The 26,731-nt window shown below is 44.2% G+C and overlaps 1 protein-coding gene across 4 annotated transcripts in view; it reads left to right on the top strand.

Annotated features, from left to right (window-relative positions):
- LOC126539527 (rho family-interacting cell polarization regulator 2-like) overlaps positions 1-26,731 on the top strand; it is a 137,856-nt gene that overhangs the window by 99,541 nt on the left and 11,584 nt on the right. For 3 of the 4 annotated variants that reach the window (XM_055075450.2, XM_055075451.2, XM_055075449.2), the window contains 14 exons: positions 8,183-8,419; positions 10,540-10,684; positions 11,930-12,008; positions 12,783-12,812; positions 13,604-13,657; positions 14,527-14,737; positions 15,256-15,425; positions 16,020-16,168; positions 16,803-16,941; positions 18,262-18,536; positions 19,639-19,852; positions 23,290-23,405; positions 24,838-25,036; positions 25,795-25,927. In XM_055075450.2, coding sequence (XP_054931425.1) covers positions 8,194-8,419; positions 10,540-10,684; positions 11,930-12,008; positions 12,783-12,812; positions 13,604-13,657; positions 14,527-14,737; positions 15,256-15,425; positions 16,020-16,168; positions 16,803-16,941; positions 18,262-18,536; positions 19,639-19,852; positions 23,290-23,405; positions 24,838-25,036; positions 25,795-25,927 — 2,140 coding nt within the window. In that variant the 5' untranslated portion in view covers positions 8,183-8,193. The remainder of the gene's footprint in view (positions 1-8,182; positions 8,420-10,539; positions 10,685-11,929; positions 12,009-12,782; positions 12,813-13,603; positions 13,658-14,526; positions 14,738-15,255; positions 15,426-16,019; positions 16,169-16,802; positions 16,942-18,261; positions 18,537-19,638; positions 19,853-23,289; positions 23,406-24,837; positions 25,037-25,794; positions 25,928-26,731) is intronic. The other variant, XM_050186400.3, reaches the window with a different exon arrangement.

The following is a 26,731-nucleotide window of genomic DNA, read 5'->3' as shown; positions in this document are numbered from 1 at the left end:
ATTTTCATTTTATCGCCCCGAGCAGAACTAGAATTTCCCATATAATAGACGGTAATTACATCGTCGGGGTATGGATCATTAGAATACAGAAACCTCGTGAATAGATGCGAGTAAAAAAAATGTAGATGCGCAGAAAAGGTAGCAAAAGTAAGGCCGCAAGCAGTACAGGGGTCACCGCAGTCCATATAAGAAGCCTCTTCTCCAGCCACGAACACACGACTATGGCGAACGAACTCATCAGACGTGGATTGGCTGCAGCTCGGGCTTCTGTGCAGTAGCCTGCGACTCGGCGATCGAAGGGCGTTGCTCCGCGTAGCTGCGATATATACTGTGTTGGTCCCAGCAAATGGGAAACCCATGTCACTCTGGGGAAATAGAAAGCCGCGTATAAAAGACGGGCAAAGCGGTCGCTGATGCTCTCACCACCATTTGCTCCTTTATTACTTTTCCTTTTCGCTTTGCGCTGCGCGTTCGCGAGTGGACTGCAAATGGAGATTGCTACGAAGTGCCGCGTTGTATAAGGCACTGCAGGCGGAAGTTTAGGAAACGGTCTAGACAGGACCAATTCCGTCTGCTCCATGTCAGAGGCAATTAGCCGAGGATTCGTCTGTTCGTTTTCACAGCGTCGTCTGCAACGTCATTTGTGCATGCAACAGCGGATCACTCTCGCTCGACGTCTGCGGCGAAAATTCGGCTGAACATTCAAAAGGAATCATATAAGACTTCCGGACTATTCTGTACGTCTGGTTACACGTATGTGCAATGAGTGGTGCTGATTCTAATCCAGTCAATAAATTTCAAGTTTTCGACATAGTTTCCCACAACTATTGCTAGAGGGAACTCGGGTGTCTGTGGAAGCTACAAGTATGACGGTTCACTCAGCATGGGAATAATGAGTAATTGATTGGAATGAGCATGCACTGATTGTGCCGAGCTTGCAATGTACGTTAGATTGTACCTCGCAAATCTTCTGTCAAAATAAAACATTATCGTATCTGATTCGATGATTTGCATAAACTTCGTCCTCCTGACTTGAAGAAAAGCTTTGACAGTTTGCAGACCGGTCATTGTCGACGAAATGTTGCTATGCAAATGCAAAAATTCGCAATGATTGGGCACGTTCGCGGAGATTTGCTGGGTTTGGAAAACTAAGGTCGCTTGGAAGTTTAGAAAGATAAATCGTAATAAATAGCGTCACAAGAACGCCTGAAGCCACGGGCACGAAGATTAGACAAATCCGTGTACTTTTACCCATCATTTCCTTAGTGTCTGATCGATCGCAATGCCAGATTTCCCTTAATGATTGTCGCAGGAAGCTCAATGATTTTCGTGGTCGCTGCAGCGACTGTGGCCTTGGGTCCGCGGGTGTCAGCTTTTGTTCTGTGCTCCGCGCCTTATTCGCAGCACGAAATAAAAGGAAGAAAAGAAAGGGAGGGAGCACGGGGCAAGAGATAGAAGATATCGATCAATGCAGCGCTATCGACGCAAACCACGTTGTTTTCATTTGCACTCGGGCTAGCTCACACAACCTGTCCCCCATCTGAGTAATTGGCACTCCGAAGGTTCAATCAATTTTTCCTGCGCCGGCGGGCGAGAAAGCGAAAGTAATGAGCTTTATGTACGCAAGGAAAGCCTTCTTGATGCTGTCTCTTTCACCACTCGGAGGAGGAAAAATAAAGAAGGCGCCTTGCTGAACTTGTGCGCATCGAGACAGAGGGCCGGCACGGAAGCTTGAGAGGGCGCGTTGTCTGATATATGCTGCGGACCTCACAGTAGTTCCGTGCTCCGGAAGCCTTAATATCACCGATCCGTGGCGTCGTTCATGTTCATTCACAAATATTGCCGTTTTTGTCGCAGACCCCAACAAATGTGCCGGAGGCGCACGTGATATGAATTAAGTATATTTGGACATGATCGATGTACAGGGTGTTTCAGCGAACATTTTCTAAAGTTCTTAAAGGTTGCCTAGCTGTGGCAGATGGCACAATTCTAGTTCATGAAGTGGCCTAATCGAATCGGCTGACTCTACTTGCAATAAAAGAAATTAATATACATAATCGACTAATTAATAGAAATTTACTAATTAACTTTTAACTAATTATCTTATGGCCCATGTTGCAATTTAAAAACTTTAGCGTTGGAGGTCGCAAGGGGCCCACTTGGAACGAATTCTCAGGATGAAACCAATTTGCGGGAAAATGCGGAAATGCCAACTTTGCGGAAAAATGCATTGGCGTTCCAGTTACGCTTGTGCTTGAATGCATAAAACGACTTTTTGTTAAGAAAATAACTGGAATTTCGATGCATTTGCAATATGCAAATTGCAATATGGGCCATAAATTAATTAGCTAAACTTAATTAGTGGTTTCTTGTTAATTAGTCGATTATGCGTTAAAATTTTTTTCAAGTATTGTCCGCCTCTTCAAGTAGACCAGCTAAACAGGCAAACAGCCCCACGTGCACCACATGCAACATCGATGAGACTGTCGCACATATCTGTGTCTACCCGCGATATAGTGCCCAGAGACAAGTACTGCGCAGAGTACTGGACCAGTTGGACAATCGTCCACTATCAGAATTCAAAGCTTTACGCCACTACTCCCTCAGAACACCCACGCTAAAGGCCTTACTCGCGTTATTGTGGTTCTTGCGGTCTGCGGGGATTCACGATAGAGTGTAAGAACGCCGCCCCCTACCGCTCTGTAGTGTACGCGGTTTGGTCGTGCTCGTCTCTATTTCTTTTTATCCCCCTTCACCCTTGCGCTCGTGCAGGGTAGCCAACCGGAACTGCCTCTGGTTAACCTCCCTGCCTTTCTATGCATCCTTTTCTCTCTCTCTCTGAAAGTGTTCGCTGAAACATTCCGTATCGCTAGTTCGCAATGAAACACCAAATGTGTTTGTTTCAGCGATGTTATTGAGCTCTGATTCACATCTTTGAAAATATATTCCAGTCAATTGTGCTTATTTGGCTTGTAGTATTAGCGTACGTACTTATATTGTATATTAGGAAGAGTAAAGAAATACGTGTAATCTACATATAAATGTGACGGCAGTACCACGTTCTTTCATTCATTATTCTGCGCTGCAAGCAGTGTCGAGATATTAAACGCTAAAGCTTTCGATAAGTGACGACGCTGTATCGTTCATGACTGATCGCGGTCTCACCCTGTCACTCTGCATCCATGCGCACTTGCACGGTAATTACTTTTGATGCGTTTGCATAAGTGTCAAAGTGAGAAAAAAAGAAGTGTACATCAGATGTGGGAAGCAGGTCACGTGATAGAGGCGCATTTACCGCTAAATCAGCTCTGAATGTTTATCACACATATATGAAGAAACTGCGATCTCGCGTGGTGATGAATGCGGTGGAGTAGATCGTCGAGCTTACTGATTTGGCGGTACGTACCACGTGAATCGGACAAGTTCGCGTCCGCACATGGATCACCCTCAGAACTGACTAGTTGATCTTATTTTTTTTTTAAGGCGAAACTTCGCTTTGTTTGGCCTTAAAGCACCCGCATCAGCTAGATATTCCTTTAATTTATTGCCATCGAGAGGTGGGCAGCATATGTTTGCAGCCTTTTCGATGAATCGATCAATCAATGAATCAATCGATCAATCAATCAATCAGTACAATCCACTGGCTCTAAGGAGTCGGAACAAGCGCCGGCTCCTGCGCAATCGCCTCCCGGTCTACTGCACGCAACTGCGAAGCACGCTACAGAGACAGTGCAGCAGAAGCATGCGCTCCCCCCCACCCCCACCCCTCCCCTCCCGCCCCTTTTCGGCTTCCTTCGCCCTTGGCGCGGCCCTTGGGTCATTTCGGTTCCGCCGTTTTTCATTCTCGTGCTCCCCAGGGGGCGGCACAGTTGCGGAACGCGAGATATCCTTCTTTAAAAAGGGAGCGCATATATATGTAAGGGTGTATCATCCGCGTCTCTCGGGACGACATAATGAGGTGTCATTTGCGATGAATGGGGACCCCCCCCGTGCGTCCGATCTATCCCTCAAGCACGAACACTAACTAGGAGTCTTCTTTCTTTTTCTTTTTTTCATCCGACCTTTTCTGGTCCCTGTATTTTCCGCTTTGTATATATACCTGCGGTCGATTTGTGCTCGGGCCTCTTTATTACTCTCGTTTCTTTTCTTTTCTTTCTTTTTTTTTTTTGCATCAGTCCTCGCAGTTCTGTCGTTTAGCCTGACATGTCGCAGATCCACTGTGTGCAATGGGTTCGCGGTGTGCTGCACTGTTCAAATATTGGCTTCGTGTAATGAAGGTGGCTCAAATAAAGGTTCCGCGGCCTTCGCTTTATCATTGGCTTCGTTTGCTATAACGGCGCTTCCCCAGTGGGGCCCAGCAGGAGAGGGGCTCGCGAGAAACACCTGAAAGGTCGGCCTAAATCGCAATTCTGACCAGCTGCTCAGCATTGAGGAAGGGGGTTGAAAACAGAAATGTTGATGACGGAAGTGGTTATTTGAATGGATATAAACAGCGAAGTCAATTCACTGTCAGATTGAAACCACTCTGTAGTGCAGGAATTTTTTGGCAGCCTTTTGGCAGCATCATCGCCGACGACGAGGGTCCGGCCAAGGCCCTGACGAGAATCTCGTCGCGCTAAAGTTGATTGCTGAAACTTGTTCAATGCTCTGCCATTGTCGGTCCTGTCGGAGAACGTCGTTAGATAGCTTAGTTAGTAGCCTTCGAGTCTCAAGCCTATACGTTATGATCGATACTGTTCTATTCGTTTCGTGAACCCACGGGCATGCGGTCGTCTATGAACGGACGCTGATAAATCTGATTACTGGGATATAATAGTGTGGTTTACTTTCTTGAAGCACCGTGCGTTTCACCCACAGGAAAATGGGCGATTATTAGCAGAAAAACGGTGCGCCTAACTGATTTTTATTTCTTAAATTTTACCTTGACGCCCAACCCATGGCGTGCCCTCGACATCCGCTCGCGTGATGTCATATATTTGTGTTGTCAGCTTTAGCGGATTCCTTCCAAAGTTATCGTGTCGAGTAATTGCGTTTATTTTCTGGCGCAATTTATTCCATAACGTTTTTAGTTCAATAAATATCAGCCCCGACTGTGCGTGTTCGCGATGCGTAACGTACGAAGTATACGGGAATTCGGACTTACTTCGCCAAACCGTCATTCGCACGACGTTTCGCCATGCGGTAATGCCATTTGAAATAGCCATCAGCGCCATCACCTCCATATTCAGCAATTTTATATGAGCATATACGAAATTATGGAAGCTTTCACATAGGCTGTTGACCGGTGGCGCCAGTAGGCAATGCCCTTTTTCTAGTGCTGGCTTTCAGTTATAATTGCGGCCGCCAAAAGCAGATACTTTTTTTTTCTCTCGTGCCCAAGCATCTGCGTGTTGTCTTTCACAGACGCAAACAGACAGACAGACAGAAAAACTTTATTCATAGCAAGTGAGTTTGGACTCCTCTGGGTCCCTGGACCACCGCACGGTCCCGCACTACGTCGAAACGTTCATGCTCCTTTTGTTCATGACGTCGGCAGCCCGAGCCACCGCAGTAACCTGCGATGTCGGGTCCGTCGACGAGAGCAGGACCTCCCAGTCCTCCCAGCTTGAGATGGCGGGCTGTCCCTGCGGGGGAGGATCGGCAGGGCAGCCAAAAAGGATGTGGGAGAGTGTGGCGTGAGGGTCTCCGCATAGGGAGCATGTAGGGGAGATGCCACAGTAGTGGGATAGCAGCTGAGGGGATGGGAGAGAGCGGGTCTGGAGGCGTCTCCAGAGGATCTGTTGGGAGTGCGTCAGGGAGGGGTGGGGAGGAGGGTAAGTCCGACGGTCCAAACGGGGTATTTGCGTGAGCTCCGCAAAGCTGTGTACCCGCTCCCTCGAGAAACCCGGATCGAGGCTGTCCTGAGCCCGGCAAATTAAACCTCGGGCGAATTTATCGGCAGCCTCGTTTCCGGGGTTCCCAGAGTGAGCCGGCACCCACCGGAGCTCAACCCTGCGTGGTAAATTCTGGGTAGGGATGTTCAACAAATTCCAGGCAGGGCTGTGAATTCTGCCTCTGGCAAAGTTGGACAAAGCAGTCTTTGAATCGCTAAAGATGTATTCAGCATCCGAAAGGGCAAGGGCTAAGGCGATGGCGGTCTCCTCTGCTTCCTCAGGTGTAGAGCCCGAGGGAAGATGGTGAGTTAGGGGTCGGGGTAAGGTTGGGTTGTAAGCAACTGCTACAGCTTCATGCGTTGTACATGCGGCGTCCACCCAGATGGCTTTCTCGACTTGTCCGTAATACTTGTGGAGGGCATTTGCGCGAGCTACGCGGCGAGAGATGTGATATTGGGGATGGACTTATGCTCGGATGTCCCATCGAACCCGGGCAGGGATCGCACCAGCCGATGAGAACGATAAGGCGAGCTTTCTGGTAGAAACACGGCATCTTGCGTGGACCGATCCCGGAGGTTGTTGTGCCACAACCGCGCCAAAAAAGATTACATCCTTTTCGGGTTTATGTTATTCTAATATTCTTCTAATATTTCAGTCTGTGAAGCTTTAACATAAAAGGCATGCGCTGCTGGTGTTTTGTTTCTTGACGTTTGTTTGTAGGCTGTCAATCTCAAAATTCCGAGGAATAATTTTATCAAGAATGTAAGACAAGGTATGACCAACCTTAGAGATAGAATGGTGTGCCAATATAACCCCCACATACATGTCACATAGCAAGGCGTGGCATATACATACAAAACAGTGTGTCGCGTTTCATCGTTTGCGATTACAAACGATCGACACTCAAGCGTGACCGAAATGAAGTCAAAACTGCCACTTTCGTCTCTCGAGCCACGTCGAAACGTTTCACTCATTTGCCTCCTCCATAAAATAATTTACCGTCATCACACTTCTACGCTGCCGCTTGCTCATGCCCATCGTACTTATCGTCGTCTCCATAATCAGCAAAGCTTGCAATTTTGTTTTTACTTTTGGCCTTCTCATCAATAAAAGTTTTTCACTACCACCACCAACGCCTTTTCTTGTTCACGCTTGTTCGGTCGAACAAAAGCATTTCATTTATCGGCTTTACCACGTGCTGTTTCCTATCGGAACGGTCTTCCAGATAGAGTGAGTGGTCGATATGCCAAACACTGATGCATTCAAGGAGGAACTGCACGTCCTCTTTTCATAGCTTACATCGCTTGGTTTTCTTTCTTTTTTTCTTTTTAATGAACTATGTAGCCATTGTATAACGATCAGCATGGCCATTTGTTGGGCGTGTTGATAAACTGATTTGGAAAGCATATTTAGCGCCAGCAAACAAGGACAGCAGGGGCGCATTGTGGTGTCGTCTCCCTTCTGTCCTTGTTTGCTGGCGCTAAATATGCTTTCCAAGCCAGTATAACGATACTCCAGCAGAACTTTTTGTTGGGCTAGTTGGTGCATGTTACTGAAGTACTAAAGCGCCAAACAGACGACACAAGAAGAGACACGGACGAGCGCTTACTAACAACTGACGCTTTATTGACATTGTATATTTCCGTCAATGAGGCATCAGCTTTTAGTAAGTGCTCGTCCGTGTCTCTTCTTGTGTCGTCTGTTTGGCGCTTTAGTACTTCAATAAGTATAACGATGTTTGATTGGTACTAAATGTCTCGCTTTTGCTGGTCTTACTTTAGCACTCACATTGAGAAACATTCTCGTATCTGCATTTATTGCCTAATTAATACCAACCCAATATGGCCAGCGCATTCAATAATAATGTACGTACTGATTACGTGTATTGCGAAACTCGAACACATTCGCTCCATGTTATTGATCTTACAATTTTTTGTGAAACCTCCTTCACACAGTTTTCCAATAGGAACCTGTGATCTATCTGAATAAAAATAAATTTGAATAAATAATTCAATATTAACAACTTACAGAGGTGTGAACAAAATGTTATTACGGTATATATCTGGTAAGACTTGCTCATATTTAACACGGACGGATTAGTTGCGTGCACTGGGCAAAATGGGACAGTGGAAACCCTTTCCTTGTTGTCTTTCCTCATTGGCCCATGCGCAATATGTGCGTGCCTTCGACTGCACTGCATCGCCCAGATTTGGCGCTTTCCTACGGTACACGTCGCACCGGCTTTTCTCTTTCGTGTTACAAGTGCACTTTCGGCCTCATCGTGCCCGTTGTTTCTTTGCGATTCGCAGACGGCGAGGACATGTCGCTGAGCGAGCGGCTCAAGCCCCGGCAGCCCGCGGACCCGGGCTCGGGTTCTGTGCTGGCCCGGAGCCGGTCGTTCGCGGGCCTCCTGCACGGCGGCCACCGGCGGACCCCGAGCGCCGCCTCGGGCTCGTCCTCGGGGCAGCCGCTGCACGGCGTCGCCGCCGACGGCAGCCTGAGCAGCAGCAGTGGAGCCAGCTCCGGATCCAGCACGCTATCCAAGAGTACGTGCTGTGTTCGAATCGGTGGAGTTGCTTTATATATTCGAGAGGAGAAGGCCCGCCTTCGTCGAGTTTACTGGATCGCAGAAGTGTACAGTCTACTCCTGTTAATACGACTTCTCGGTTAATTCGAACGCACGGGAAAGTCTCAGCAGGTCAAAAGCGTGGCAGTTTGGGCGAGTTGTATGTCATGCAGAGGAGGATGCCCGACTTCGTCGAGTTTACTGGAGGCAGATGTGTACAGTCGACTCCCGTTAATTCGACTTCTCGGTTAATTTGAACGCCCTGCAATGTCCCGGAGAGTAATCGTGCATTGCTACGGAAGGAAAACTCGCCTAGTTCGAACGGGAAAGCAAGCCGCTTCGCTTAACTTGACACTAAGCGGCATCTCCTCATGCACGCAGTGGTTATTAAAAGCTTGAAAACACAAGAAATTCAACAGTCCGCGTTGCCGCTTTTCTAGAAGACGGCGGCGACGGCGGCAACCTGTCCTGCAGTGGCCACGACGAGAGCCTACTCAACAACAACAACAAAAAAAAAACTTCATTTTGCCGCCGTTTGTTAATTTAACGCTTCGAATAATTCGACCAAATCTTGCAGTCCCGCAAGGGTCGAATTAACGAAAGTGAAATGTATAGTGATTCATGTCGCTGAAAAGCGGCCGTCCAAACACAGGCACACGTCAAACGATAAGGGAAGCACAAACGCAGGCTCTAGCAAGTAGGAAGACGCAAAACCTATCTGCGCGTGCTCAAGGGAAGGCATGCAGACCCCAAGGCCGGATCCACGCAGCCGTCAAACGCCCCGTCCTATCGCTGTCACGGCACCGGCGTCCGTCATGAAACGGTGTTTTCTCACCGGTTTTTATTTAAAAAAATAGGGCACCGACGACTTTAGGAGCGTGAGCCAGGGTCGCCGGTGGGCTATTTTTGAGAAATCGGCGAGAAAGCACTGTCTCATTGCGAACGCCGGTGCCGTTACAGTGACGGGAGGGGATGTTCGACGGCTGTGTGAATCAGGCCTATAAACCCTCAATCATGGACACGTCCGGGCACTCGCGATAGATAACTGTTTAGGCATGCACAATTCCTATTTGTGCAAGATTATTTCAAGAACTGACTTATGCACGCGGGCTACCGCTATTAATGATGTACCATGCCTCTACCATAAGGCGCACTTCGTTCTCATGTTGAGGAGTACACTTGCACTCGCGACATTGTAACGAAAGGTAGGACGATGCGTCACCGATCAATGCTCGAGCGTTTTTGCCCAAATAGTCTGATTGAAGAGAATCTCATATTCTTTGACATTAATTAACATGGCAAGCTATTAAAAAAATTCCCCCGCACCTATACGCCGGATCGTGCGGTAGTCGACAGCTTTGTTGAATCTACAATTTCGTTAAGCTGAGAACTTCATTGCTTAATATTTCGCCAAATCGGAAACGCGCGTAAACTGAGGGTTTCGTTGTACTGAGGACTTGCGATGTTAATCGACAAATTTCTTTAAGCGTAGGTTCGGTAAATCGAAAAGTGCGGTAAGTAGAGAAACTCTTCCAAGTCGCTACGCAGGCAGGCGAAGTTTATCGATTTGAAATATTGCAAGCGCAGACTTCTGCCGCGCACTGCACTCTCGCGGTGGCGGCACTTTGGTTTTATCTTGCTATCCTCCTAATGGCCTATAGTCTGTGTCGTGAGAATTTTCTCGCGTAATGCTGAACCCTTTCTCCGGTGATTTTCTGCCTTTTTCTTTCGTTACATATTACGACACTTCTGAATTCTCGATATGAGCGGGGCTTGAAAAGGACATCCAGAACAGCCGTTGGCTGCAGCTGGTGCCACGCGTCACTACGATGCACAATTTATAGCGTTTTCTTGGTGAGAAAGTCGCACATGGTCCATCGGTGCCGCGCGTTGGTGATTCAACCGCGGTCCGTGTAATGCCAGTCCGCGATTTTCGTTTTTGCCAATTTCATTTCGTTCACCCTGCAATTCTGGGATTAGCTTCGCCACGCAACAGCAAAGCATTGCGTAGCCCGATATACAGGAAACGTTTTGTGACTGTATAATGCGTTTCTAGACTGGAACACTCTCAAACAACCTTCTATTTTCTGCTTCGCACAGGTTCAGTGCTAGGCCAACACCATAGTCCGCATGCACCTCGACGCATCCTCCAGGGCATTTCCTCAACGTGGTCCGGGAAACCACCTAGGTCTCCTCGGCCAGCCAGGACTCTGCTCATCTTCAACGCCGTGGAAAGGGGCCTCAGGTCAGGATTACGTCTGTCAATGTTTTTCTGTTGCACAGCCATATAAAAGCTTTATCTGTATAAAGCAAGATAGCATCCCCAAGTTTATTAATTAATTACTCACGTTGAAGTTGTATATCTATTGTTTCCGAACCTTTCCTTCAAGATATGGCTAGTACAGTGTTGCAAGTCTAATGCTTCTTTAATAAGAAATCCTAACCTTTTGTTCATATCTCGCTCTTTTAAATAAATAGAGAGTACCTTCATGAAACGTGAGGACCATGCTGGAATAATTTAGACTTGTGCATGATGCACATTTCAAGGAGTATGTTCCTGAATAAATCTGTAAAAAGGACATGTGAATATGGATATAAAGCGTGAAATGTTCACTTTCATCCTTCTCAACTCATTGGCTTCACTCAGCTTGGGGGGGGGGGGGGGGCAAAGGAAATGTCACTCTGTTCTTTTCGTCCTTCCATCCAGTGCTTATGATAAACCATGTTGAAATTGGTGTCGGATAAAAATGCCAGAGGTTGACAAAAAAGTGTTGACATAAATAATGATTATGATGCATTAATAACCTCTTCTTCCCCTACTTGAAGGGTTTGGAAGGGTGTACACTTGCTTGCACAATGGCTGGAGTCTACGGGCTGTCGCACCCCATATGATATCATTGCCGATGTTGTAGGACAGGAAAATATGCCGGGATATTGAAGGCCACAGGAGAGAGCAAGCAGCCTCTTATGTGAGGCTGTGGTCTCCATGCTGTAGGAGGCAGAATAAGTTGGCTTGCATGTTCATGGCAGCGTTGTCTAAAGGTCGGAGACATTTTCTTACCAACTTGTAAAAGCGTTTTGGTGCTCTTTAATTTACACTATAGTAGCATCTGGAAAACGGTTTAACAGTGTAAGTGTGCAGGATGTGTTGAAATATGCAAGTTGGAAGTGGTCCTTTGTAAGCAGCATGCAGACGGACGAAGATGCCTGAGCAAGCACACGAGCACTGTCTGTCTTATTGAAAATAAACTTTCACTCGATAGACAGTGCTCATCCTGTAATGCTCATCCTGTGTTCTTCCTTAGTTGTTCTGATACATTTGGACTCTGCTTACAATAAACTGCAAAGACTTGAGGAAATTTGACACGCTGCATGCTTGCGTAATTGTTTCATTTGGTCAATTCTTCATAGCAGTGGTAGTGAGTTAGGCTTGTTATGTTGCTATCTTTAATCCCTAACTGTTGCAGTTTTTCTTTTTTTTTTTGTGCAGGGAATGTGTCAGTTTAGCACAGGAGGACATTCTCAGCTTGAGATCCTCCGTGGATAATCTGTCGCTCTCCTCATCGCAGGTAGGTTTTATTTGCATGGACGAGGACGCTTAATTGTTTTGTTTGCTTTGCAGCTGCCTTGATTATCTAGTCAGGCTTGAGTGTAGAACTTAGGATACGATTTAAACATGCTCAGTTGAAGCTTCAATGTGTAGTGCTGTGTTTTTCAGTGTGCCAAATGTTGCATAATTAAGGGAGGCAGATATGAATGGCTTTTACAGTTGAACTTCTGGGTCACTTAAGCACAGATGGCATTTCACAGTGTTTCGTTTAATGCCAGTACTTGGCTGTTCTTCTGAGAATAAGCACATCTGTGAGAATTCCAGACAAAAAAATAATTTTTCTCAACAGTCGAATAGTGACATAGCTAAAAAAGGAGATTCTTGTACTTTAACTGTGACAGATGGTGCCACTGTTTTATTGGAAAATGGAATGAGGCATTGCTACAGATGACACATCTTTGCTTTCTTCTGGACAAAGCAGGCAACACATCCAAACATGCTATTGAACACAGTGCAGCACAAGATGCTACTTGTGTACCAAATTTGATCATGAACGAAGGCAGAAATCTGGCTGGAGGAGCTGTTTATATCTGGCTCCCTTATTAATGCAACATATTGTACAGTGCTGTAGTTTCCACGCTGTGTCATCTAGCTTTCACATTTAGTCTTGTCTAGTGTGTGTACGTGTGTTCTCTCTGTCCTGGTCACTTCCGTTTCTTGCCTCTTTTGCTTAGATATGTTTCCTCTCTTTTTCTTGTCTTGCCTGTCCTGTCATCCTCTTCTGTCTCTTCAGTCTCAGGGAAAACTTTACGATTGCGAGAAGGTGAGGAACCATTGGCATATCTGTGCTGTGGTTCTGCTATGGCATGCAAGCTCTTGTGTCCCTGTTGTTGTGGATGTTGATGCTGATGTTTGAAAAGCACGAAGTACTGAATCTTATAGCATCGCAAGCAGTGTGTGTGACAGACTCGCTACAGGGTGTGTACACCCATGAGCAATATGGAAAGGGACACGGAATGTGTTCTCAAGCTACGATTATTCATGATATATAAGTGGGTAGCTGACATATGCACTGAGTAGCTTTCCTGCTGAATATCTTGTCGCAGATTACTTTTGTGTTTGGCATATATGCTGAGCCACTATGGTTGCTTGAGTGAAAATTTGGGTCTTCCCCACAAGATGCTCATGGGAGTATGAAAGGAATCTCTTCCTGCTATTGTTCTTTTTGTGTTTGTGCATCATGTTCAGCATGTATTTGTATGACTTTGCTTCTGACATATTTGCACATTATGTGCTGATTAGCAATGCAGCACCACTGCTTCCCCGCTGCCTTGAAACTTGCTATGATGAATTTTTGTTATAACAATCACTTAATGAATGCAAAGGAGTGCATTTCAGTCTCCCGGTAATGCATATTGCCACAGATTTTACTCTTTAATATTACTTGGTCTGCTTGCATGTTTCTGATCATATTTGTCTTGAAGCCTGCTTTTCACGTATTTTGTGTTCCTGAGTGTAGATATTTTTCCACCAGCACTTATGCCTGCTGTTCTAAACAATGCAATGTTTTGAATGTGTTCGTAGAATTTGAATATGTCGCTTATTTTCTTCCAGCAATTGAAGGCAGCTGAGAGATACCTCAAGCGAATTGAGTTCCAGCTTTCTAAGGTAAGTATGTATGTGTTCCTACTAACTCCCTTGCTTAGATGGCCCTTCTTTGCAGGCGAGAGAGGTGACTATAGAAAAGTACATTGAGACTGTACATGTGCCAAGTGCTGCAATTTATTAAATGATTAGTTACCATGCTCAATGAAATTGCTCGCCAAACTAGCTTTTATTATATTAACCAAAAATAACAAGGTTGTCAGTTCAACTGCAGTGCATGCCAATCTTTCTCTGTTGTGACACAATGACAGTTGTTCAAATTGAGTTAGTTATCTGGTCAAAACATGTCATAAAAACAAGAAATGTGGATGGTTAAAGCAACATTAGTTGGGAATGTCTCTTTAAAGGTTATGACATGCTACTTGTATAGATGCAATGGTTTAAAAAGTGTGATAATGCTCTTTATATGGCTACTTCGAGGCTTCATTTCAATCACATTGCAGATTGAAGGTGAAGCAATTGAAAAGGTTTACTTATTCATGTTGGAATATGAAAAAAAGAAGCGCCTGCATGCAAATCTATCATCTGGCACCTTGTGGACACTTACGACCAAAATTGCCATTTAGTTTGCCGACTACAACTGTGTGCTGCCTACAAGCTACATGGGCAGACAGGCAATCTTCTATTTGATTGATTGATTGATTGATTGATCCATTCATTCATTTATTGAACACACCAAAGCAACACTTTGGCCTTAACGCTCCTTTCAGAATGCGGGCACCAAGCCCACAAATCAAACTTGCAAACTTGTGCTCAACGGTACAATGCTAACGGCATTCATTGAGTCAGCACCGCAGATAACTGTGAGCTTTTCTAGTTGCAGCAATGTACATGAGACTCGTGCTGAATCCACTGTACCATTCTTTTTTAAGGTGGAGGAGTTGCGCGAGCACTATGAGGTGCAGCAGAGGATGCGTGATGGCGTGCGTAGCATGGCGTATGCCTATGTGCTGTCTCCTGGCTGTGAGAAGGACAACGCTTTGCATGGAGTTCGTTCTGGATACCGGGAGTGCGTTGACACCCTGTGCATTCTGGAAGCCCACTTGGAGCAGCTCATGGGCACCCTGCAGTTCCAGATGCGTGGTGAGTCCGTGCCCCCATTTAACTCTAGTGGTACAACACTCTTTCAAGTCTGCTTCTCAGTGATTGTACAACTTAACCTCTGGTTTCTTGCATTAATGTTGTCTCGACTTCTGTTTAGAATTCAAGTGCTACTAGAACTTTACTGCTAGCACTACTGTTACTGCAGTACTGTTACTGCTACTAATAATAGCACTGCATAAAAGCCATATGTCTAAACAGTCTTCCACTCTCTATCACATTTTACATCTGTGCTTTCAGAGATGTGATTGATTCTTATGTGGAGCATCTGTGATGTCAAGTCAAGAGCATAAAGATGTGCTTCAAGATGAGAAATGACACTGTCCATCCATATAAAATCAAAACTACCAGCTATATCCACTAACCATGTACCATATAACCATCACCTAATCATGTCATCATATCGTCCTTATAAGATTAATGCATGATGATGCAGTCGTATGGAAAGTGCTGTTGTATTTTTATTCTTCAGTTAGAGACGCTCGTTTTCTATTTGACAGGAATCCAAGGCTTTGCACGTCTCTGTGCTGGGGACATTTTTGAGATAAGTGTTAAGCATGGGGACCAGAAGTGGAAGTCGCGGGGCCGCGTCCAAAAGAATGGCCAGCAGGTCTGGGACAACCAGCAAGTCATCATGAAGGCCTTGCTGGGCGAATTCCTCTACATCAAGGTGCAGTAGCACTCGCTTGGAAACTTTGTCTCATTTTCTGTTCCGACGTGAAAAAAAATATTGTATATCAACGAATGTAGTCTAAAACCTGTATGCAGAGGCGAAACTGCTTTCATTCCTGCAAATTCCCCATGTTCCTCACAGTTCTTGAAGAAGTATTTTTATAACAATTGTGCTACAGCTTGAGCGACATTGATGGTCCTGAGAGGACATATAAGAAGACCCAGGTTGACACACAGCACCTAGCGTGGCCGTAGTACAGACTTTGAACAGGCGTGTTTGCAAAATAGGGTGCCCACTTCTTGCATCTTAGCATGGACTTAGGATGACGGAAAAACCCATACCTGCCCCGGTACATGGACTGCGTTCATACCACCTGACTGAGCACTGTACAGGGCCCGCTAGCAGACACAGTGATACACAGGTTGTTCCTACACTGCTGCGAATGTCTTCTTCAAGTGATGCTGTGCTCAGTGCTATAGATCTTCTGTTCCACAGCTAGGGCAAAACTGCAAATTTCTATTTTCTTTTCAGTCACACTAGGAGGTCTAATTTTTTAACTGAATCTTGGTTCCACTGCTCTCGGTAATGCAGGCAGTGGAAGTGCGTGGCCTTGGAAAGAATGTTCTTTTGGGCAACAAGTCCTGCGAGATCAAGGAACTTTTCAGCTCTCATTCACAGCTGATGACCATCAATCTCAACTCAAGTGGATCGCTCAAGCTTAATCTGGTCATCACATGGAAGTGAGTGCACTCAAAATGTATATGAAGCACACGCAGCGTCCTGCTCCCAAACATTTAACACTTCAAACGACACAAGCTGCATTATCGTCAAATCCTCCAGTAAGGTGCAAAACCTAAAAGGAAGCAAGAGAGCACATAGCATGCAAGGAAAGCAGTTTAACAGAAGTGAATCATAAAATGCTGTCTAGATGAGGAAGCAGGAAAAGAAAATGAGGAAGTTGTAAGGGAAAATATTGTTATGAAAATTGTTAAATGCACCTCAGTAAAATGCTGTCTCCTGGAGAACTTTCACAATTGTCACAAGTGTCCTGTGTGCTTTCTCATTATGGTCTCCTATCTATTTAGTGGTAGTTAAGTATGCCTCAATCTTGGGATTTCTCTCATGAATAAATGTGTATTCCTCCCCCTCTAATCTCATTAGTCTTTCTAATGATCATTGGCTGCATTTGCTTTCTCTTGGTAGCCCTTCTATTACTCAGGCAGAACGTTGTTCACAGGTTGTCCTTTCGCATTTTAGGATTTCAGTAATGCTCAAGCCAGCCCACTTCAATACACTTGTGCAGTTTGTTTGCTTTTCTTTCACCGAAATCTTCTAAAATGTTTCTTCAATTTTTTACTTGCGTGCTACCCCTAGTCCTCTTCATGGCTGCATGGAAGATAATCTCTCGGGCAGCAAGCAGTCGCCTCCAGTGCTGAGTGTGATGAGCTCTCCTTTCACAAGACGGCGTGGCACATCACCATTCAGGGGTGAAACCATCCTCGAAAGGACAGGGGTGAGTAACACGTGTAGCACTATACACTATGTGTTGCCTAAATAAAGAATCCTGGTGTGAATGACTGTTTCAGCTAGGCTGCTGTGCAGTGCATTTCATTTCAATGCCCATATTTGGAGGCAGTAATTGTTTGGTTTATCCAGAATAAGTAAGAGGTATGTATCATCTGCTACAATGACAAATGAAAATCATTTTTCATTGGTCATGAATTGTCACCTTCATCTTACTCTCTACCACTCAACTGCTTCTCTTCTTTTAGCACTCATTCTGTTACTTGTTATCTGGTCTATGCATTATGACCTGCCCTGGCTGCCTCTAGTCTCTTAATATCAGCTGGAATGTCACCTGCCAATGCCTGATCTCTATTATACCTTGCGATCTTTGCACCTTTTAACTTTTGTGCCTATGACACGTATGTAAGTTTTGTTACCCAAGCACCTTCAAATGCATGTATTTGTCATGGCTCTAGCTTGACGATCTAGAAGAATAGCACACACAGGGTACATGAAGGGATGAAACAAGGCATGAAAAGATGCTCACAGTGCTACTTTAAATAACATTCTTTATTTTTCAGGATTGCCGTATTTATACCCTAGCTTGATGTCTGCCCTGGGTACATGTTTTTGTTAAACAAAAAACAATTCAGGAGAGAGTCTGAGTGACCTGTTATTCATTCAGATAAGTTATAAGCACTCAATATTTGAGAACTGCCTTTTTGACATACCTGTTAAAGTTTATAAATTTATTGTGTTGTGTTCAATTTTTAGACCTTTTCATGACAGCAACAATCTTGCCATTCTTAATTTGCGTCTAGCTTATGGCAAAACTGATTTCAAAGGGACACAATTATTTGTGCCTATCCACAGTAGTATCAACCATATACAAACAATGTATAACGGCAAGCAAAATTTCAGATGCTATTACGTGCATATTTCATTAACCTCATGCACATTGCTGTTTGTCTGTGTCGCAAATCATTATATTTGCCTGTGACAATAGAACAAGGTGTCAATTTGCAGCATTTACACAGAACAATGTCTGAATTATACATCTACAGCAATTTTTTTTATTCTTCACCAGTTTATAATGTTTTTTATGCCAACTAAGTAATTCTCACACATTAAGTTGACAGGTCTGTGAATATGTGAGAGCTGCTACTTTACTTCAGAAGAACCTGTTCTTGGCATAGTTGGTACTTGCTGTGGGACATAATTACTTTACTAATTGACTTTAAGCATTACTTGTGTTGATGGTTTTAGACCTTGTTAAAGTTCTCGTAATCCATGGACCTTCCATGCTTACCTGGGGCTTCCTTTTCAGAGCATGGTGCATGAGCTGGAGACGGGACAGCGTGACTGGCGGCCTCAGGTGACCGAATGGGAGGGGCCTCGGCGAAGGATGACCCCGCAGGGAAGTAGCCCTGGTGGCAGCCTAGGGTCAGCTGGAAGCATGTCTGCACCCAGCTCGACCCTGACTAGCCCGAACGAGGAGTTTCCACGAGCGGCTGCTGGTCAGACTCTTCTTGTCAACTCGTACGTGCACAACAGGCCACAGAGCCCGACACTTAGGGCTGTGGAAACTACAACTTCACAGAGGTGAGTATCTGGTCCAACCTTGTTATTACAAATTTGCATTTGACACAAATATACTTTTTTTATCAGTAGTATTCATTATGAACACATGTTTGTTAAAAGGGGATTTCAGCTAAAAGCATTTGATTTACTTCGTTATGTCCAATAATTTGTTATGCCTCTGTCTGTTATATTGAGGTTTGACTGTATATTATTTTTTTTATGTGGCTTTTCTCTTTTTTCTTGCCTTGAGTTTCAATACGCAATCTCTGGTTACGCCTTGCTGTAGAGGGTACAACAATCACATGTATAGCCTTTATAAAAAAAAATTAGAGCCACTGGGAGCATGAATGTTGCTGAGTCGTGCATGCATTTGGAACATCCGGTGCTAGAAGGTTGTATGGGTTGCATATGTTAGGCTTGCCTTCCTGTTCACATCTTTCCAGCAGTGCGGATGCAACAGATACCAGACATCTTGGAGTTATGTGCAGTCATGCATGAAATGGCTCCATTTTCTTCAACAAAGGCTGTACTTTCAGCAGGTTTATTATGTTTTACTTTGACAGTGCATCTGTCTGTGACAATGGTGCTATTGTGAACAACTTATGGATATAACACATATTTTTAGCGCTGCTTATTGTCACTTGCAGTGCTGGTGGCAAGAATTATTGATGCTCTTCTCAAAGTTCTCGTAAGCAAATGAGTTCCGCAGGAAATTCAGCTTTAGGCCAATTCTTTCCCTTTTATTAAACTGTTTCTGTTGTGTTTCTGCTACTTCCCAGTGCTAAAAAGAAGGCGATACAGAAAGCTGTGGTGATATATGCCATTTCCAACAGATTTATACCAGCTTATAAGTGGAATACAGTTTGGAATCGTCAGTCACCAGATGTCACCACCGGCACTGTTGCTCAAGTCTGTTTCAGTATTCTGCTACAAGTCCTCAGTGCCTGCACTTTTCTAAGGCTACCTGGTATCTCAGTGACACAAGCATGAGAATCAAAGAGGTTACAGTGAAGGCTATTTCGCAGTGTCGTGAAACTAGCACTGTCTTGCACATGTTATGTGCGAAGTCAACTTTTTGTGTAATTCAAAGTGGTTTGAACTTAACTTTCGCTGTGAACTCCAGGTGGTCGAGCATGGGTGGCGACAGTGGCTCTGACTGCTGCAGCAGCCTTGACTTGGCTGAATCGGGTGGGAATGTGTCTCCACCTTCGTCGGCGCCGTCACCACTGCGCGAAGCCGTTCAGGGCCTGAGCTCCTGCCTCGAAGACATCCAGGGCCACTACCCCGAGCTTCACTCACTCGAACAGAGCATAGCCGAGCTGGATCGCATGCTTCGGGTGAGAAACTGCACGGCCACGATGCTTCACTTCTGAAGTGCACAGCCTTCTTGAATGGGGAGGCCCTCTAGAGAACAAGACACAAGGATGTGCGGGGAGGGAATGGAACAAACAATTGTCATCAGCCCGGGACCTCTCCATTTCTTAAAGGCATACTGACATGCATTTTTCAAGTTTTACAAACTTTACCACACTCTTGTTTCGCATAAGAGCATGACACTTGGCAGGCTGAAAATGTGCCAGTACTATTTTAATCTCGCCGTTGGGCATTGTTACTATTCACTCGCATTCAGGGCACTTTATCATTTTTATGGTGCAACATACATCATGATGCCTCTCTGGATGTGGTGGGAACCTCTCCAATGCTCTTGAGAACCAAGTGACAAAAACATAATGCCGGTACGAGGCCTGCCATTCTTCTTGCCATACTTCTGCTGAATATTTAGACAATAGACATACCCTTAAAGTGGCATCCCCAAAAGTAGTTGATTGCTTCCAGGCTATTTTGTTGTGTCTTCATAGTTCATTAATGTTATGAGGCTACAGGACAGGTGCTGCCAATGTTCTCTGCCCTGTGCCATGGATATGTATTTCGATGTTTGGCATAATTGCTACCTCTGCTTCTGTGGCTTCTTAGCAATATTCATGTAAGTATCAAGCACAATGCAACTCAAAGGCTTCACATTAAGAGACATCAATACTATTAACTTTGTTTTATCCTTATTGCCAGTGCAGGAATGGATAACAATCACTTTGTTGATGGCACCTTCTTGTGTTGCTGTATTAAACAGTGCTGAGTTATGGTAGACTACTTGAACAGGACTCAAAGGGACAGAAAAATGTGTCATGTTTATCCAAAGTTTCATTTAAGTGAAGGGCACAAAAGTTGCTAAGAATCGATTTAATCAAAAAGCGTCAGTGTTCTGATATTAGCGTGGTGAAAAAAAAGCTTTACTGTGCTCTTCATTTAATATTGTAGCTTCTCTTGGACATTGTTTTGTTTATGTGCAAAAATATTCCCAATAACTCTGCGCAGTCCTCGCATTCAAGATAGCCGTGCAGACTTTCAACTGAAACTCTTACCATCATGTCCGAAACAGTAATGCGTACTGGAATAGTAATATCTATACCTTCATCAATAGACTCATTGTCTGCACCAGGAATTTCACCGATTATGTACTTCCAACCATCTCTTCAAACCAGGTAACAAGAGCATCATCTGATGTCTTTTATTCCTAGCAGTGTGAACAAAGCAGTAGTGGGAGCATGACTGCAAGATTCTAGCTACTCTGTAGTGCTTTCTTTCAGCTGAGGGATCATTATAGTGAAATCCTCATGATGGAAACACCGGCATGACTTCAATATCTTTAGTTTGCATAAACTTTCACGCAACTGCCTAATGAATTGCATTTTCTTTATTATTACTTTTGCTGTTCCATATGCCGATGCTGCAGGTGGCGATTCCGACTAAACTTCTATTTAATCGGAGCTTACAAGCATATGGGTTCTACATAATCAAAGTTAGTCAGCATTGACCCTATGGTCAGACTACCAAAGTTGATATGATTGATCCATTTATCTGGCATTTCTGTATAAGCTAGTTTCGTTTATCCAGAGTTCACTGTATTTTACTCACTTGAACTATTACTTGTCTACCAGCTTAAGTGTGAAGCTTTGTATTGCTAGGGTAGCCATGTTTCATATGCTCATGTTGTTGATGTGCCATTACACTGATTTGTGCAGTTAGTGTTGCTTTGCTGACGTCTCATAGTTGGACTTCAGAGCAACTTGCTGTCTTCTTACACAGAACGAGTCAGCTTTACGGGTGTTTCAGTACTATTAGAAACTGTGTGTAATAAGCTTGAAGTTTTTTTTGTCTAGCCTAATAATATACTGGGCCTTTTGAGCACACTACTTGTGTATGCGCTTTTAACGTATGAGGTGCGCAGAGACCAATGAAGCTTATTTTTTGCTGTACCCTAATGTTTGCATTAAGACATAGCTTGTCTTTTTCATTCAATGTTGTTTATCTTTGTGTTACCATTTTGCTACATTACACATGCAGTTTATGAAATCGTTTTTACTGAGTAATTTTACAGTTCAGTGTGCTTCGTTGCTCGCATTAATTTTGCAATCTCTAATGCTGAGAAATCTATAAACTTCTGTGTTGCATTGGCCATGGTTTTAGTACAGTATGTGCAGCATTATATATAGTATATGACCTCAAGTGAACTGCAGTGTATGCAGCAGTAAGATGCTATGTTCATCTTGTACAGATGTCGTAACATGACATATCACTGCCATCTTGTCATGTCATGACGTCTCACTGCTGTCTCATCATGCTACAGAACAACTGTAGCATCACAAGCATCAGTTTGACTGTAACTGTCGCAAAACTTATAATGTGCTGTTTGTCCACCTGGGAACATGTCATGTGGACTAATGTCCTGAACGTTCTTTCTCTCTTTTGTCTGCTTTTTCTACCTCAAGCAATTCTTTCTTGTACTGCTGCGTAGCATGGAGCGCATCTTTCTGTTCAATTTGTTGGCATCTGCCGTTAGCTGTTGTTGTTTCTGTTGTTGTTGCTTTGTTTCTTCTCTCGCTGTTGACCTCTGTCTTCTCCTGCCACTTTCTGCAATAAACCGAGAGGACCACCGTCATTAAGGAGCTCTCTTCATAGCTTTTTATGAAAACCTGGCATTCATTTTCATGCCAGCCTACGTTGTTCATGAACTTTTCCTTAAGGTAAGACAGCATTTCTGAAAGGCCTGACTATAGATGTGTGGACTTGCTGTGCAATCTTCCCCCGGCATGTAAGAGGGATGTAACATTGCAATGTAAATGCATACCGCTAACTTAAAGCACCGTTCTTGTCATGGGCTGCAATATTCCTGGTCACAATTATTGCATTCTGCTGGGATGAGAATATTGGAAAAGAACTGTACCATGAAATTTTGATGCATATTAAAAATCTTAGGTGTTTGAAGTCAGTATGGAGCATGTCGCTCCTCACACACGATAAAGCTGTCGTAGATTCACACAGTATCTTTGATACCTAAAAAAATCAGCCGACATTCACCCTGCTAACATACATACAAAACTGTGTGAATTTGTGAACGTTGTCACCGATCCATTGGCAATCCGGAGTTTGTTCAAGACACAATGGCCCAAAGTGGTGCACACGGGCTAGAAATTACACGTTCCAGCTAATTCCTCCAATTGGATCTTCTCCCTGCAAAGCATGAGCACAAAGCATGCTAAATATTGATTAATCCAGTCCTTATTTCTTGTCCTTTGCTCTTACTTCTTCCCATTCATTTGCCGCTACCAAGTTTCTGACTAACTGTATTATAAAGTCATGGCTGACTGGGTCTTTAACAATGAAACTGATTTTTCTTCAGTTCTCTAACCTTATGGCATGGGTTTCAAACTTTCAGAAACGAAGCCATCACCGACGCGGATCCACGGGCTCAAATGTGAGCATCTCTGTTGAGAGTGCCCTTGGCTGCTTCGACTTCCTCGACAGTGAAGAAACTGAGTCTTCTGAGAGCAGGTGTGTTACTGTGCTGCTACAGCACAAGTGAGCAGACAGAGGAACGGGTCAAACCCTTACATGCATGTCATAGCTAATGTGCCATTCCACATCGGGACAACTCGGGCCATGTTCACATTGTTACTGCAGTAGTTGTTCTAGCTTGTTGTTAAATGAACATTTTAGCATTTAAATGGTTGAGGGCATGTTCATTGCCTTTACTTTCCTGTGCCTTGGGGCAAACTAAACTAAGAAATAATAGCTGGCTTTACAGAACACTGACATCAGCAGGATGTAGACTCCATTAGAGTAGCTTTGTTAATTAGTGATCATACATCGTCGCACATTCAAAGGCCCTATGGTTGGTCTGCACGCGGGCGGCATTCAACCCAATTAAAGAAGCCTATTGGGTCCATCCAGTTGGTGTTCGAAAACTCGACTTCAACCAGTTTGAACTAGTTGAAAGCAATAAAGGCTGTGTTTTTTTAACACAAACAAGACAAACCCAATGGGCTATATTATGGGGGCAAGACCACAGCAACACATGGGGAAAGTAGGCAGTACACATACAGTGCCATATCTGTGCCTAGGTATCTTAGTTTCTCTTGTCGTTAAAGGGGTGCTGAAAGTCTTGTTGAACATAGTACAAGAGGCTCCTGTGAACATGCGAGCCAAATACTATTGCACAACATGCAGCAAAACAGAGTGAAAATCACTGGCTCTCACCTTCACAATGTTGTTGTGCAGCTACATCACAAGCAGCGAAGCCAACCAACAACTATTGACTGACTCTGATCACGCAAACATTCTCAGTAATACCATTATGGCTAATTTTCAGTAAAACAAATGAAAAATATACATGCCTGCGATGTCGGAAAGATGGAAAAAGCATTTAATTTTTGCACTGCCGGTCTTCACACGACAGTCACGCATAGCTGCATCTGCTGCAAGCGACCTCCAAGATAGCAGCTGTGTGCTGCATAGCAGTGATACCGCAGCCACCGTGGTATGCTGCGATGAGCCCTCTTGCCAGGTCTAGGCTCTCAACTTTTGGGCGGGGCCTTGCTTCCAGCGCTCTCGTGGAGACAAAGGAAAAAGCAGCTCATTAGTGCAATAAATGCGTCTAACTCTGCTTATACTTGAAGGATACGAAAAATCTTTGTGGTAAAGAAATTCGTGAGGCGACAGCCTTTAAATAGTGAAGCCATTCTGTGATTAGTCAAAAAACTGCTTCAGGGCCCCTTAAGGGCTGCACTTTTGTTACAAAACAATGAGCCCCACATATGATCGAAGTTAATCTTGGTGCCCTCCACTGAAACATCCCTCATAAAATCTATGTTGCTTTCGGATGTTAAACTTCATTTATCAAATCAAATACATCTCCTGCTGTTTTCAAAATGCACATGTTTGTATCGTGTTCTAGCAGAAATCGTTGAGAATACTGTTTTTGCAGTCCTATTAGGCAAAGTCCTTACAAGATCCGGGAGACCAAGAATGGTGGAACGGCTGACTCCGGTGTTGCGCTGCTCAAGGACCGCAAGAGTCCGATCAGCAGCGGATCCACCCCGAGCCCAGTCACAGTCTCCACCGGCTCAGATCAGCTGGACTGCATCATCGCTGTGCATTGTCGCTACTGCATTCGTCTAGTTGAGGTTGGTAGATTCATTTTCAATACTTCTCCCTGAAGCTTTTCTCTGAATCAAGATTTGCATGCAGACATTTCGGTACTGGAGCTAAATAAAAGCTTAAATGGGTGGCAGCCTGTTCTAATCACAAAATAACTGCAAAGCAGTAACCCGACCTTTAAGACAACAGGGATATAAAAGAAATATTGAATATAACAAAGTAAATCTAAAAGGTGCCACACAGATATAGGTGTCTAACAAATATGTTTATGATGAATATCAAGTATAACGAAGATATCTTCAGGTTGGATGTGACTTCACTATAACGAGGTTCTATTATAATACATCCTCACATTTCAAGTTCCAACTCTGCAAATGAAAGAGTATAGTATAGTGTCGTATTAAGAGTATAGTCTTGTTCCGTTTTATTCTTTGCCATGGTGTTTCATACTGTTGAATTTCAAGGAGAAAGAGTTGTGTGTCATGAAGTCAACTAATAAGAGATTAGGCTGTTTTCTTCTCACCCCTGTAACAAATCAGTGTCTAACTTGAAGGTAAGCATGCATATTCCTTTTTTATTCAAGGATGATCTTCATGTAAAGGTTTCATAGCATAAGCACAGGTATGTGAAGGTGCTCGTGCATTATCAGGTTCATCTAAAGTAACCAAGGTGCCACCTTATGATCAGGTTAGGTTATGCCTGTTATGAATGCACTATGTTTATAGAGAGTAATGATGGCATGCACTGAAACTAAAATCGTCATGTGCCTGGCTCTATTTTGCAGAGTTTGGGCACCTTTGGACCTCTCCGGTGTCGGGAGAGGACATCGATAGAGAAACTTCAGCACCAGTCTCGGCTTCTGTACAAGCTGTTGCGTGTGGCAAATAGATTTGCTGAGGATAGGAGGCAGCTCTATGGTGAGAAGATGGATCTATCAGTACTGTGTGGTATACACTCCCTTCCTGAATAACTTGAATAACTGAACACTGGCAGTGAGCTATATTCACTTTGTGAGTCACTATTCTTCACCTATGTGTTTCTCATGAGAATCCTATGTAGAAATAACTGTTGCTCAAAACAATGATCTTAGCATGACTAAGATGAGGTGTTAATAAGGGAAGGCGTCTCTTTGTTTTCACTAATTTATCTAATGATAGTTGCAGACTTAGTGATGCAATTTCTGCAGCTAAGTCTACTGCAGATGCAAGTCTTGCGGGCGACTGGCCTGTGTCAACGTCTGACTTAGTGGTGCCTTCTGCGCACATGTGCAAGCTCCAATTGTATAAGGCAGTTTTAGTAGGCTACCCACAATACAGCTTGCTGATCATGACAAATATTTGCCCTTCCTGCCTGCATATCTTGGAGAGCTTACAAGCTCAAGCATTGCGAGTATGTCTAGGTCTGCCACGCTACACTCCAACCAAGGGCACGATTGCTGAAGTAGGCGTCTGCCCATTAGATGTTTACCGTTTTTACGAACCTCTAAGAGTGTATCCTCAACTGTTGACCGATCACAAACGTCATCCGCTTTCAGCAATTCACATTTCACATCCAGAGAGCTCTTTTTCTCCATCTCTCTTCATGAAAGTGCCATTTTATCAGCTTTTGCTCCGGCCAAAGTAGGTAGTGTACCAGCATAACTTTTATCAAGACCTGTGGTGCACCTCTCCATTCTGGGAGTTAATAAAAAGTCGTGTCGTGTATACCCTCATGTGGTCTTA

The sequence above is a fragment of the Dermacentor andersoni genome, chromosome 11, assembly GCF_023375885.2.
Source record: "Dermacentor andersoni chromosome 11, qqDerAnde1_hic_scaffold, whole genome shotgun sequence".
Lineage (NCBI taxonomy): Eukaryota > Metazoa > Arthropoda > Arachnida > Ixodida > Ixodidae > Dermacentor > Dermacentor andersoni.
The sequence above is the reverse complement of the archived record's forward strand: the minus strand, read 5'-3'. Positions and strand labels throughout refer to the sequence as shown.